Source organism: Trifolium pratense, linkage group LG2 (assembly GCF_020283565.1).
Source record: "Trifolium pratense cultivar HEN17-A07 linkage group LG2, ARS_RC_1.1, whole genome shotgun sequence".
NCBI lineage: Eukaryota > Viridiplantae > Streptophyta > Magnoliopsida > Fabales > Fabaceae > Trifolium > Trifolium pratense.
The window spans coordinates 56,876,651-56,888,124 of NC_060060.1; the positions used below are offsets into that span (position 1 = coordinate 56,876,651).

The 11,474-nt window shown below is 33.4% G+C and overlaps 2 protein-coding genes across 11 annotated transcripts; both read left to right on the forward strand.

The window, feature by feature from the left end:
• Positions 1 to 308: 308 nt before the first annotated feature.
• Positions 309 to 11,013, forward strand: LOC123907378 (pentatricopeptide repeat-containing protein At1g12300, mitochondrial-like). Of its 10 annotated transcripts, XR_006809214.1 has the most exons (4): positions 309 to 2,206; positions 2,796 to 2,915; positions 2,996 to 3,073; positions 3,152 to 3,571. XR_006809214.1 is itself a non-coding variant. In XM_045957614.1 (3 exons), the coding sequence occupies exons 1-2, from the start codon at positions 476 to 478 to the stop codon at positions 2,192 to 2,194; spliced, it is 1,599 nt and encodes a 532-aa protein (XP_045813570.1). In that variant the 5' UTR covers positions 309 to 475; the 3' UTR covers positions 2,195 to 2,206; positions 2,796 to 3,571. The 10 variants fall into 10 exon arrangements, 5 of the variants coding, with proteins under 5 accessions (XP_045813570.1, XP_045813569.1, XP_045813567.1 ...); XR_006809215.1 differs by lacking the exons at positions 2,996 to 3,073; positions 3,152 to 3,571 and adding an exon at positions 3,816 to 4,833; XR_006809212.1 differs by having other exon boundaries at positions 2,796 to 3,073.
• On the forward strand, positions 8,946 to 11,013 carry LOC123907381 (putative pentatricopeptide repeat-containing protein At1g12700, mitochondrial). The gene has a single exon (XM_045957616.1). The coding sequence runs from the start codon at positions 9,050 to 9,052 to the stop codon at positions 10,679 to 10,681; it is 1,632 nt and encodes a 543-aa protein (XP_045813572.1). The 5' UTR covers positions 8,946 to 9,049; the 3' UTR covers positions 10,682 to 11,013.
• Positions 11,014 to 11,474: the final 461 nt, after the last annotated feature.

Consider the following 11,474-nt stretch of genomic DNA (forward strand, 5'->3'; position numbering starts at 1 on the left):
AAAGTAAAATATGAGAATTTGAAATATGTTTTTGTGGGTTTTCCTTGGAATAAGTTGCATAGGAAGATGTAAAAACAATTTTTATTGGTTGTTGTTTATTGAGAAAAAGGTAGAGAGAGAAAATTAAATGCAATTTGCATTTAATTTTATGAGAATAAGGAAAAAATATTCTTGAAAATGACTTTCTCCCTTATAATTTTGGACAAAAAAAAGGGTTTTTTTCCCTTATAATTTGGGACGGAGGGAGTAACTTATTTAATTAAATATACTTATAAATTTTTTTTTGGCCAATTCTATGCAGAGAAATACTTTAGGCCGGGCTTCCCACTTCTACACTTGGATAAGCCTCACCGTGAAAACCCCTACACATTGAGATGAAATTATCATTCATTCAAGATTTCAATCACATTGTCATAACATTATTCATTTAAGATTAATCGATTTTCATTTTAAACCAAACAAACAACAATGTCGTATGTTGCTTCTTCTCCTAATTTTCAAAAACTCCAAAACCCTAAATTCATTCGCTTCTTCTCCTCTTCACCTAAAAGCCTATACTCTCAATTCCACAACCAAAATAAAGACGAACAAAATCTCGTTTGCTTATTCAATCAACTTCTTCTCCTCTTCACCTAAAAGCCTATACTCTCAATTCCACAACCAAAATAAAGACGAACAAAATCTCGTTTGCTTATTCAATCAATTGCTACTTCAAAACAATCCATCCATCTTCCGATTTAACAAAATTTTAGGTTCCTTTGTTAAGCTCAATCAATACTCCACTGTTGTTTCACTTCATCGACAGATGGAATTAAATGGAATTTCCTCAGATTTAGTCACTTCCAACATATTGATCAATTGTTTTTCACAATTAGGTCAAATCTCTCTTTCCTTTTCTGTATTTGCCAACATTCTCAAAAAGGGTTTTCATCCAGATGTCATAACATTGACTACACTCATTAAGGGTCTCTGTCTCAAAGGTCAGATCCATAAAGCATTCAACTTTCATGATAAGGTCGTAGCGCAGGGATTCCGGTTAGGTCATGTTAGTTATGGGACCTTGATCAATGGGTTATGTAAAGTTGGACAAACAAGTGCAGCCCTACAACTGCTGAGACGAGTTGATGAGAAACTGGTTCAACCTACTGTGGTAATGTACAGTGCAATTATTGATAGTATGTGCAAGGATAAACTTGTTAATCATGCTTTTCATTTATACTCTGAAATGATTGCTAACAAACTTTCTCCTGATGTAGTCACTTACAATACTTTAATTAATGGCTTTTGTATCGTAGGTCGGTTAAAAGAAGCAATTCATTTGTTTAATAAAATGGTATCGGAAAACATCAACCATAATATTTATACCTTCACTACGTTGGTTGATGGATTTTGTAAGGAAGGAAAAGTGAAAGAAGCTAAAAATATGTTTGCTATGATGATGAGAAAAGGTGTTAAACCTGATGTTGTTACTTATAACTCTTTAATGGATGGATATTGCTTAGTTAAAGAAATTAACAAGGCCAATGGTATATTCAACACTATGGCTCAGATGGGAGTGGCTCCTGATGGTCATAGCTACAATATCATGATTAATGGATTTTGTAAGATTAAAATGGTAGATGAAGCCATCAATCTCTTCAATGAAATGCATTGCAGAAAAATTATACCTGATGTGGTAACTTACAATTCCCTTATTGATGGTTTGTGCAAATCAGGAAGAATCTCATATGCTTTGGAGCTTGTCAATGAGATGCATGATAGAGGTCAACCACCTGATATAATTACTTATTGTTCTATATTAGATGCTTTATGCAAAAATCACCATGTTGACAAGGCAATTGCTTTATTAACAAAAATTAAAGATATGGGTATTCAACCAAACATGTGCACATATAATATTCTTATTGATGGATTGTGTAAAGGTGGAAGATTGAATGACGCTCAAAAGGTTTTTGAGGATCTTCTGGTCAAAGGCTACAATCTTGATGTCTATACATATACTGCTATGATCCATGGGTTTTGTAAAAATGGGTTGCTTGATGAAGCATTGGCCATACTATCAAAACTGAAAGACAGTAGTTGCATTCCAAACGCCGCAACATATGAAATTATTATCCGTTCTCTATTTGATAACGATGAAAATGATAAGGCGGAGAAACTTCTTCGTGAAATGATTTCAAGAGGTCTGTTGTAAGACTAAAACTAGGTATGATATTTGTCTACTGTACATTATTATTTTGAATTTGTGTTTCAACATTGTTTCATCATTTCATTTATGTAGTTGCTTCACCCAATGGAATGAAGGGTTTTGTTATTTCTTTTGGCTAAGTGTGTTTATATTTCCCGACTACTTGATCGGCATGTTCCAACTTGGAGAAATTGGTAGGATATGAAAATTATTAATGTCATAAGAGTGTTGTTGGGTTCAATTTGTACTAATTGTATTACACTTGCTCTAGCCAATGTTTTTTTTATCAACAATAGCTAATATCTAGAAACTTTATATAGTCAAAATTTCATTTCAATACAGAAGTAGAATACATGTGATATCTGAGGGAATTGGATCATGGATACAGGTCTAGAGACTGAAAGCAAACTTGTTATGGCTTGGGAAATATAATATCTTGTTATTCCTTGCATTATCATGACCAAAGAAGTAACTAGTTATGGCTTGGTTTGTGAGTTTAATACTTGAAATGATTATGTGTGTGGCTTGTAATGAAATTATTAGCTGAAACGTTTCTCTGCAATATCTGTTTTGCTGCCAAATTCTAATGTCTGCACTTTTTGGACAGAATTTATTGTTCTTAATTGAGCTTAAGAAGAGGTGTTGGTCGTAGGAAACTGGGTTAATTAAGATTTGTTCTGTTGAGCCTATCTTAGGGATACTAAATTGAATTGGGACAGAACAACAAGTAAGCTTATTATTATTTTTCTTTTTAATACTTATACTTCTGCATTATAGTTCTAATCTTACGAAGCTTATCTGTTTTAGAATGATAAGCTTAAGGTTGAGTTTCTAAGACCTGAACTGTAAACAACAGACATAAGTTTGGCTTTGCCCTTAAGCGAAGTAAGCTGAGAATGACTTTAATTGCTCTTGTGGTTACATTAAATTACTGTCTAATGAGTAACTAAGGCCTCATTGCAGCTGCATAATCTACTCAAATATGCATTAAAGACTAATATTGAGAACTGGAATGGTCTTCAAGTTGTTTGGTCACTAGGCTTAGAGTTTTAAACTTGCATACAGAAGGAGGGAGCATGATTCTATTTTCTACATAACTGCTGGTGCTGCAGTTTTGGATGATAATTTATCTTAAATTTTGGTTTGGAGTTTTTTAATATTTTAGAATGATATGGTTAGAAAAAATATTCCTAATGTTGTAACGTACAGTTCCCTTATTTTAGAATTATATGGTTGGTTTAAACTGCTGCCACATTCCTGCTTTTAGTATAAAGCCAAGCCTAGTGGCTGTTACAGAGGTCAGGAACCTGTACGAATATTTCAGGGATTTACAAATGAATTCAAAGTTATACAAGTAGTTATTTGATGTTGTTTCTTGCATTACTATCGTGTAGATCAAGGTTATGAACTTTTTTTCTTATTTCATTTGGTTCCTTATCTAAGTTTCTATGGTTTGTCCTCTCTATGGTTGCTTCTACTGTGATGCTTGGTTTGAGGCCAGAAGATCAGAACAATCCATTTGGTCAGTTTGGCCCTGCTAAGCATGTATAGGACACAGTTTTTACCTTATCATGTAAAAATATTTATCTATCATTTGAAGTCCAAAACCTTTAATCAAATTCTGCAGGAGAAAGGAGTTGGAGCTAGTGCAACCTCCTCCTTGTCAGTAGCAAAGAATCGATGCGGATTTCAAATCATCAATAGTAAAGTACACATTTTTTACCTTATCATGTTAAAATATTTATACAAATTATAGTGGAGGTGTTTACTTTTTGTGTTGTCTGCCAACAATCAAAGTCATTTTTCACATCATCACAAAATATTTAAACCTCAAACAACAAAAACAGTGTTGGTAGCATTTGGATCATATGTTTGCGGAGAAAATAGTTATTAAAAAACACTCGAGACTCTCTAGATGCGGTTTTGTATTTTGCACTTTTGTTTTTTGACACATTGTTTTTAAACTTGCACATTGACACACATTGTTTCTTTCAAATTATCAAACACTATGGCAGTATGGCTCAGATGGGTCATGGGAGTGGCTCCTAACGTTCGGAGCTACACTATCGTGATTAATGGATTTTGTAAGATTAAAATGGTAGATGAAGCCATTAATCTCTTCAATGAAATGCATAGCAGAAAAATTATTCCTAATGTGGTATCGTACACTACTCTTATTGATGGATCGTGTAATGTTGGAAGACTAGAGGATGCACTAGAGATTTTCAAAGATCTTTTGGTCAAAGGCTACAATCTAAATGTCTATACATATACCATTATAATCAAGGGATTTTGCAAAACGGGAATGTTTGACGAAGCATTGACCATGCTATCAAAATGGAAGACACTGGTTGCATTCTGAATGCTAAAGCTTATGAAACAGTTATTTTTTCCCTCCTTAAAAAAGGTGAAAATTGTAAAGCATAGAAGCTTTCTTCGTGAAATGATTGCAAGCATGGTTGTCAGGATCTAGATCCCACTAAAGATCGTTGGGGTAAAGAAAGATCGTAAATCGTAGGATCGTAATAAGGATCGTAAGATCCCACAAATTTTCTTAAACATAAAAACTTCATTAATATTAAACATAATCTTAAACATAAAAACTTCAATACTCTTTAACATAACCAAAATAGCTTAGACTTAAAAACTAGAACATAGAAAAATAAGTATTTTTCCATAAACTCCTCCAATAAGTATTTTTCCACAGTAGTTACATTTGATTTTTCTTGTTCCTCCATCATCAGAAACTCCATGTTTCCAAGCAATATCATTTCGGTTTCCTTTTGAATTTTTCGGAACTCTAGGGGGTGCAGATGAGGAGGCACCAACAAGAGAAGACATGATTGAAAATTTGAAAGGAAATAAGATGAATTGAATAATTAGCAACCATTAATGAAATTAGTGATACGGTTGATGAATAGAGATAGGGATGCAAGGCTCGATGCAAAATTCCCAGTTCCACATGATATTTTTGATACGCAATCATGTTTATAGGTGAAACTGTTCCTTTTCCCCACGTAATCAGGGTTAGATGCAGCTTTTTAGGTGAAGCGGTTCGTTTTCGGGTCGGGTCAGTGTAATTTGAACCGGGTAAAAAACATATCAAATGGGTCGGGGCGAAACGGGTTGAATTGAATCTTTATAAACCCATAACTAAAAAACGCGTGGAAGATCTCTGCTTTCACGATCTTACGATGTTTCTCTGCGCTTTCACCTGTTCCTCCATTCTTGCGATCTTCTCTGCGCTCCAGCACTTTGGCTCACCCCCAACACGTAAGATCGTGGGATCTCACGATTTAACTATAGATCTTAACAACCATGATTGCAAGAGATCTACTGTATGATCAAGATGTTAGAAATAAAGTTTTAATCCTTCTACTGAAGTCTACCAGGAACAAATAGGTTATCATTTTTTTCCCTACATTGCATTGCATTTATCCTTTGGATTTGTGTGTCTGCCCTTCCTTCTGACCATCTTAATAGAACTAATCTTGCAATTTCTGATAAATTTTGAAAACATTTTCCAAATGCTGAAACATTGATGTTGGGTTGCACTTCAAAATTCCAGTGCCCAAGTCTGGGAACAATGATTTCAGTCCCCAAAAGTTAAAAAATCCAAGCACTGTCTTGATAGGTTGGACATTTATTGTTTACTGATGTCATTGAAATTTGTTTCTTCATAACCAATCATGGAAGCATTGTCCTTTCAGTTCACGTTGCTATTTTGTTGTCTGCCATTATGTGCAAGACTTTAAATTATGCTCAAGTTACTTTGGCAGCTGATTCTGTTGTTATAATTTTAGCTTCAGAATCATATTTTCAGTAATAAAATGGATTGCTTTTGGTTCATATTTAGCTAGTAGGGTTCCCTCCTTCTTTTAAAGTAGTTTTTCATGTTCTGTCAATTTTATCTGTTTGAATATATATGTAAGTATCTATCCAAATGGTCGATGTCACAAGAAATTCTGTTTTGTAAGTATCTTTTATAGCAAGTCTCCTTTTTGGAGGACATGAAATTGAAAGATGGTTTAGCATTATGATTCTTCTCATGCTTAGTTGTTTTAGACTAGCATGATGATAGTTGGTTTGTGTAGATACTTATCCTTTTATATAAGCATGATGTGTTGATTAGGTTCTGATATCAACACACTATATTTACTGAGTATGTATATGTATGTCTCTTTATATTATGACAGGATTGATTTATGATATATACTCTCTTGTTGAAATACTATTCACTTTCCTTCTACTATTGTTTTGGTATACTAAGAAATTAAATTCCCCATTGTTTGGAATCCTTCTACTGTTGTTTTGGTATACTAAGAAATTCCACATTGTTTGGAAATCAAGCAAGACGGAAGACCATATTTAATGGAGAAATGTTATTTGAACAACTAATTTTTGACAACTTTCTCTTTCATTCTCACATTATATTTAACTAGGGATCTCACTAAGTAACAATAAGTACTTACTAGACTTTGACCCATGCTAATTATTGTAGTATTGAATTTTTTAATATTATATTTGTATTGAACCATTAAAAATAGTTAGTTGCAATATAAAAATTACATAAAAAGTGCTTGAAAATTTCATACATTTTAATAGGTGAGTTCTAAAAAAATGTAGTTTGAGTTTTGTTTTGCAAGAAACCTTAATAGTTAATATTCAGGTGCTTCTATATTGTATAAATTTGTATATTGAGAGATTCTCAATTATGATGTTTCATTTTTTACCTGACTTAAGGGATATCATCCATTTCTATTGTTGCCAAAAGATCTAAGTTGTCATCATATCTAGCTTGCAAAGAGAATTCTTGTAAAAGAAAAAAAAAACTTTGATAATGATTAGGGTCCAACTTAATATGTGACTTCCAAAAAGATATAATCTATGAGTTTTATTTTGCAAGAAGCGTTGATAATGATTAAAATCTACCTTAGTAGCTAATATTCAAGTGCTTCTATGTTGCATGGATTTGTATATTAAGAGATTCTCAATTGTGGTTCTTCAATTTTTGCATGGCTCAAAGATATATCATCAATTTCCATAGCTGCCAAAAGATTTAGGGTATGTTTGGGTGTGAAGAGAAAATGAGAAGAGAGAAAAGGGTGAGAGAGAGTATAAGAAGATAGAAATTGAGTAGATTTAGGGTGCGTTTGATTTGCAAAAAGATGATTACCGGACAGAACAATACTGGACAAGTGACTGAGTTACAAGACAATTTTTTGTACTGCACTTTGTTTGATGATCGATGTACAGGACAAACAATTTTGTACCGTACTTTATTTGATATGTTAAGTACTGGACAAAATAATACAAAATTTACTGTAATATCCTTTTTAATGTACAATGAATTTTTAGTTAAAAAATGCATAATTTTACTTTTTTTTTAAAAAAAAATTCTAATTAAAATTAAACCATCTCATAATTTGATGAACAATGTTCATCATCTTCATCTTCTTTTCTGGAAAAAAAAAATTAATAAAAAAATCCCAACATCATCTTCATCTCATAAACCCAGAAATCTCCAACATCATGAGAAACTAACACCTCGGTCCTTCTCACTCTCAATCCAATTCCAGTTTCCAAATCTCTAATCCCCAATCTCAAATCAAATTTCCCTTTTCTCGTTCAACAACAACTAATTATGGATCTAGCCCCTTTTCTCTTTGCTTTTTCTCTCCTCTCCACCGTCGCCGCCGTTTTCACCGTCGCCGCCGGAATTGAATTGAGCGAAGAAATTGAAAATGGGTGAAGGGAGTGAGAAGTGAAAATTCCCATAGAGATAGGGGATTTGGATACAATAAACTGGTATCAAAATTCATGAAGAGCAACCAAAAATTTTGATACTGCCTCGTTGATGGGTAGTATCAAAATCCTTTCAAATATTGGTTTTGTAGCAATCAGATATGTTGCAATACTCTTGAACAACGCACGCTAGAAATTCCGGATTTTTTTTTCCTCCAGGAATTTTTTATTAAAGTTTTCCGGTATGAAAATTTGACTATAATTTTTTTTTGCGTGGCAAAAAAAAATTGTAGGGTTGAAGTCAAACAATTAAAAGAGTAATATTGGAAGAAAAATGTGTTTGTAGGGGTAAAAGAATAATTGTCGGGTAGGAAAAAAATTCCAGGAAGAGGCAACGAGATAACCTAAAGGATAAAAACGTATTTTTTGTTTATTTGTCCGCTGGACAAAAAGTTGTCCCCCACTTTTTTTTTTGTTTACAATGAGTGGGAATCGAACCCATGACCTATAACATACTAGCCAAACCCCTCGCCACTAGACCAAACCTAGTGGCTTAAAGTTGTCCCCCACTTTAGTGAGTAACAAAAAAAATGGATAGTTGTCCTGTCCTCCGTGACTTTTTTTGTGCTGTCCTTTTTCCTTTTTTAAATCAAACGCTGAACAATTATTTTTGTTCTGTCCTATCCCTTATTTCTTTACAAATCAAACGCACCCTTAAGATATTGTTTTGTATAAGAGAAAGATCGAAATGTTAATTATATTTGAAAGTACCAAAATGCCCCAAATTAAAAAATCTTTAACGAAAATTAATTTAATAATGTATTTGATCCATTTATTTAATTAATATATTAGATTTATTAAACTATGTACCATAAAAAATGCATATTTAACAAAAAAAAACACTACCCATTTCTTTTTCATGTTTTTGGTACAACGCTACCCATTTCTTTAATATGATCAATATAAATATTATTTAAAAAATTCACCACCCATTTAACCAAAAAAGCACTACCCATTTTACAAAAATAGCGCTACCCAACCCAGGTACCCATTTTACATAGATAGGCAAAGCTCACTTCTTCCTTGTTGTTCGATTTTCATTTTAAACCAAAAACCATGTCGTATGTTGCTTCTTCTCGTCATTTTCAAAAACTCGAAAACCCTAATTTGATTCGATTCTTCTCCTCTTCAACTACAACAACACTATACTCTCAAGACAAAGACGAAGAAAATCTCGTTTCCAAATTCAATCAATTAGTGCATCAAAATCCTACACCACCCATCATCCAATTTGGTAAAATTTTAGGTTCCCTTGTCAAACTCAATCAATACTCCACTGTTGTTTCACTTCATCGAGAGATGGAATTAAATGGAATTTCCTCAGATTTAGTCACTTCCAACATATTGATCAATTGTTTTTCACAATTAGGTCAAATCTCTCTTTCCTTTTCTGTATTTGCCAACATTCTCAAAAAGGGTTTTCATCCAGATGTCATAACCTTTAATACACTCATCAAGGGTCTCTGTCTCAAAGGTCAGATCCATAAAGCATTCAACTTTCATGATAAGGTCGTAGCGCAGGGATTCCGGTTAGATCAAGTTAGTTATGGGACCTTGATCAATGGGTTATGTAAACTTGGACAAACAAGAACCGCCCTACAACTGCTGAGACGAGTTGATGAGAAACTGCTTCAACCTAATGTGGTAATGTACAATAAAATTATTGATAGTATGTGCAAGGATAAACTTGTTAATCATGCTTTTCATTTATACTCTGAAATGATTGCTAAGAAACTTTCTCCTGATGTAGTCACTTACAGTACTTTAATTAATGGCTTTTGCATCGTAGGTCGGTTAAAAGAAGCAATTCATCTGTTTAATAAAATGGTATCGGAAAACATCAACCATAATATTTATACCTTTAATATATTGGTTGATGCATTTTGTAAAGAAGGAAAAGTGAAAGAAGCTAAAAATATGTTTGCTATGATGATGAGAAAAGGTGTTAAACCTGATGTTGTTACTTATAACTCTTTAATGGATGGATATTGCTTAGTTAAAGAAATTAACAAGGCCAATGGTATATTCAACACTATGGCTCAGATGGGAGTGGCTCCTGATGTTCATAGCTACAGTATCATGATTAATGGATTTTGTAAGATTAAAATGGTAGATGAAGCCATCAATCTCTTCAATGAAATGCATTGCAGAAAAATTATACCTAATGTGGTAACTTACAATTCCCTTATTGATGGTTTGTGCAAATCAGGAAGAATCTCATATGCTTTGGAGCTTGTCAATGAGATGCATGATAGAGGTCAACCTCCTGATATATTTACTTATAATTCTATATTGGATGCTTTGTGCAAAAACCATGATGTTAACAAGGCAATTGCATTATTAACCAAAATTATAGAGAACGATATTCAGCCAGATATGTGCACGTACACTATTCTTATTGGTGGATTGTGTAAAGGTGGAAGGCTGGAGGATGCGAGAAAGGTTTTTGAAGATCTTTTGGTCAAAGGCTACAATCTAGATGTTCATATATATACTGTTATGATCAAAGGATTTTGTAACAAGGGTTTGTTTGACGAAGCATTGACCATGCTGTCAAAAATGAAAGACAATAGTTGCATTCCAAATGCTGCAACGTATGAAATTATTATCCATTCTCTATTTGATAAAGATGAAAATGATAAGGCAGAGAAACTTCTTCGTGAAATGATTTCAAGAGGTCTGTTGTAAGACTAAAACTAGGTATTATGATATTTATGTTTCAACATTGTTTCATCATTTCATTTATTTAGTTGCTTCACTCAATGGAAATAAGGCTTTTGTCATTTCTTTTGGATAAGTGTGTTTTGGGAAATTGGTAGGACTTGAAAATTATTGATGTCATAAGAGTGTTGTTGGGTTCAGTTTGTACTAATTGTATTACACTTGCTCTAGCTAAAATTCCTGGCACGCAGTGGACAAATGCTTTGACAGATGCTACACCAGTTGTCTATATAAATCAAACAGCAGACAAGCAAAATAATAAACTGCAGAATAATAAAGAACACAGTAGGTTTGTTAACCCAGTTCAGTGTAAACACACCTACTATGGGGATACCAATCCAGGAGGAATCCACTATAATAGTACTAGTTCTAAGTTATCAGTAAACGCCCCGTTTACAACTTGTCACCTAGCTACTACTCGTGCTATACTCTACCTAGGAACTCCTAGATATGAGACCGTGTCTCACTCCCCTCACTACCCCACAACATATAAAACATATTTTTGTAACAAATAAAACAAACCGCCTTAGGTATCTTGCAGTAGAAGGTGCGTTTTAGCTTGCTGGATAAGTATGAACTTATTTGTAAATCAAATCTTCAAAAAGATATAAAACAAAATTTAGGTGCGCTGCTTCAAGAGACACATGTTGTACGGACATGCTACGACATCTTGGTCCAACATTTGGCTATTGTTGTTTTTGCGAAATTGTATCCAATATTTAAAACCCAACACTAGCCAATGGTTTTCTTAATCAACAAT

What these genes read in the sequence shown, in the direction of transcription:
- LOC123907378 (XM_045957611.1), top strand. Translation starts at nt 476, where the DNA reads ATGTTGCTTCTTCTCCTAATTTTCAAAAACTCCAAAACCCTAAATTCA.
- LOC123907381 (XM_045957616.1), top strand. Translation starts at nt 9,050, where the DNA reads ATGTCGTATGTTGCTTCTTCTCGTCATTTTCAAAAACTCGAAAACCCT.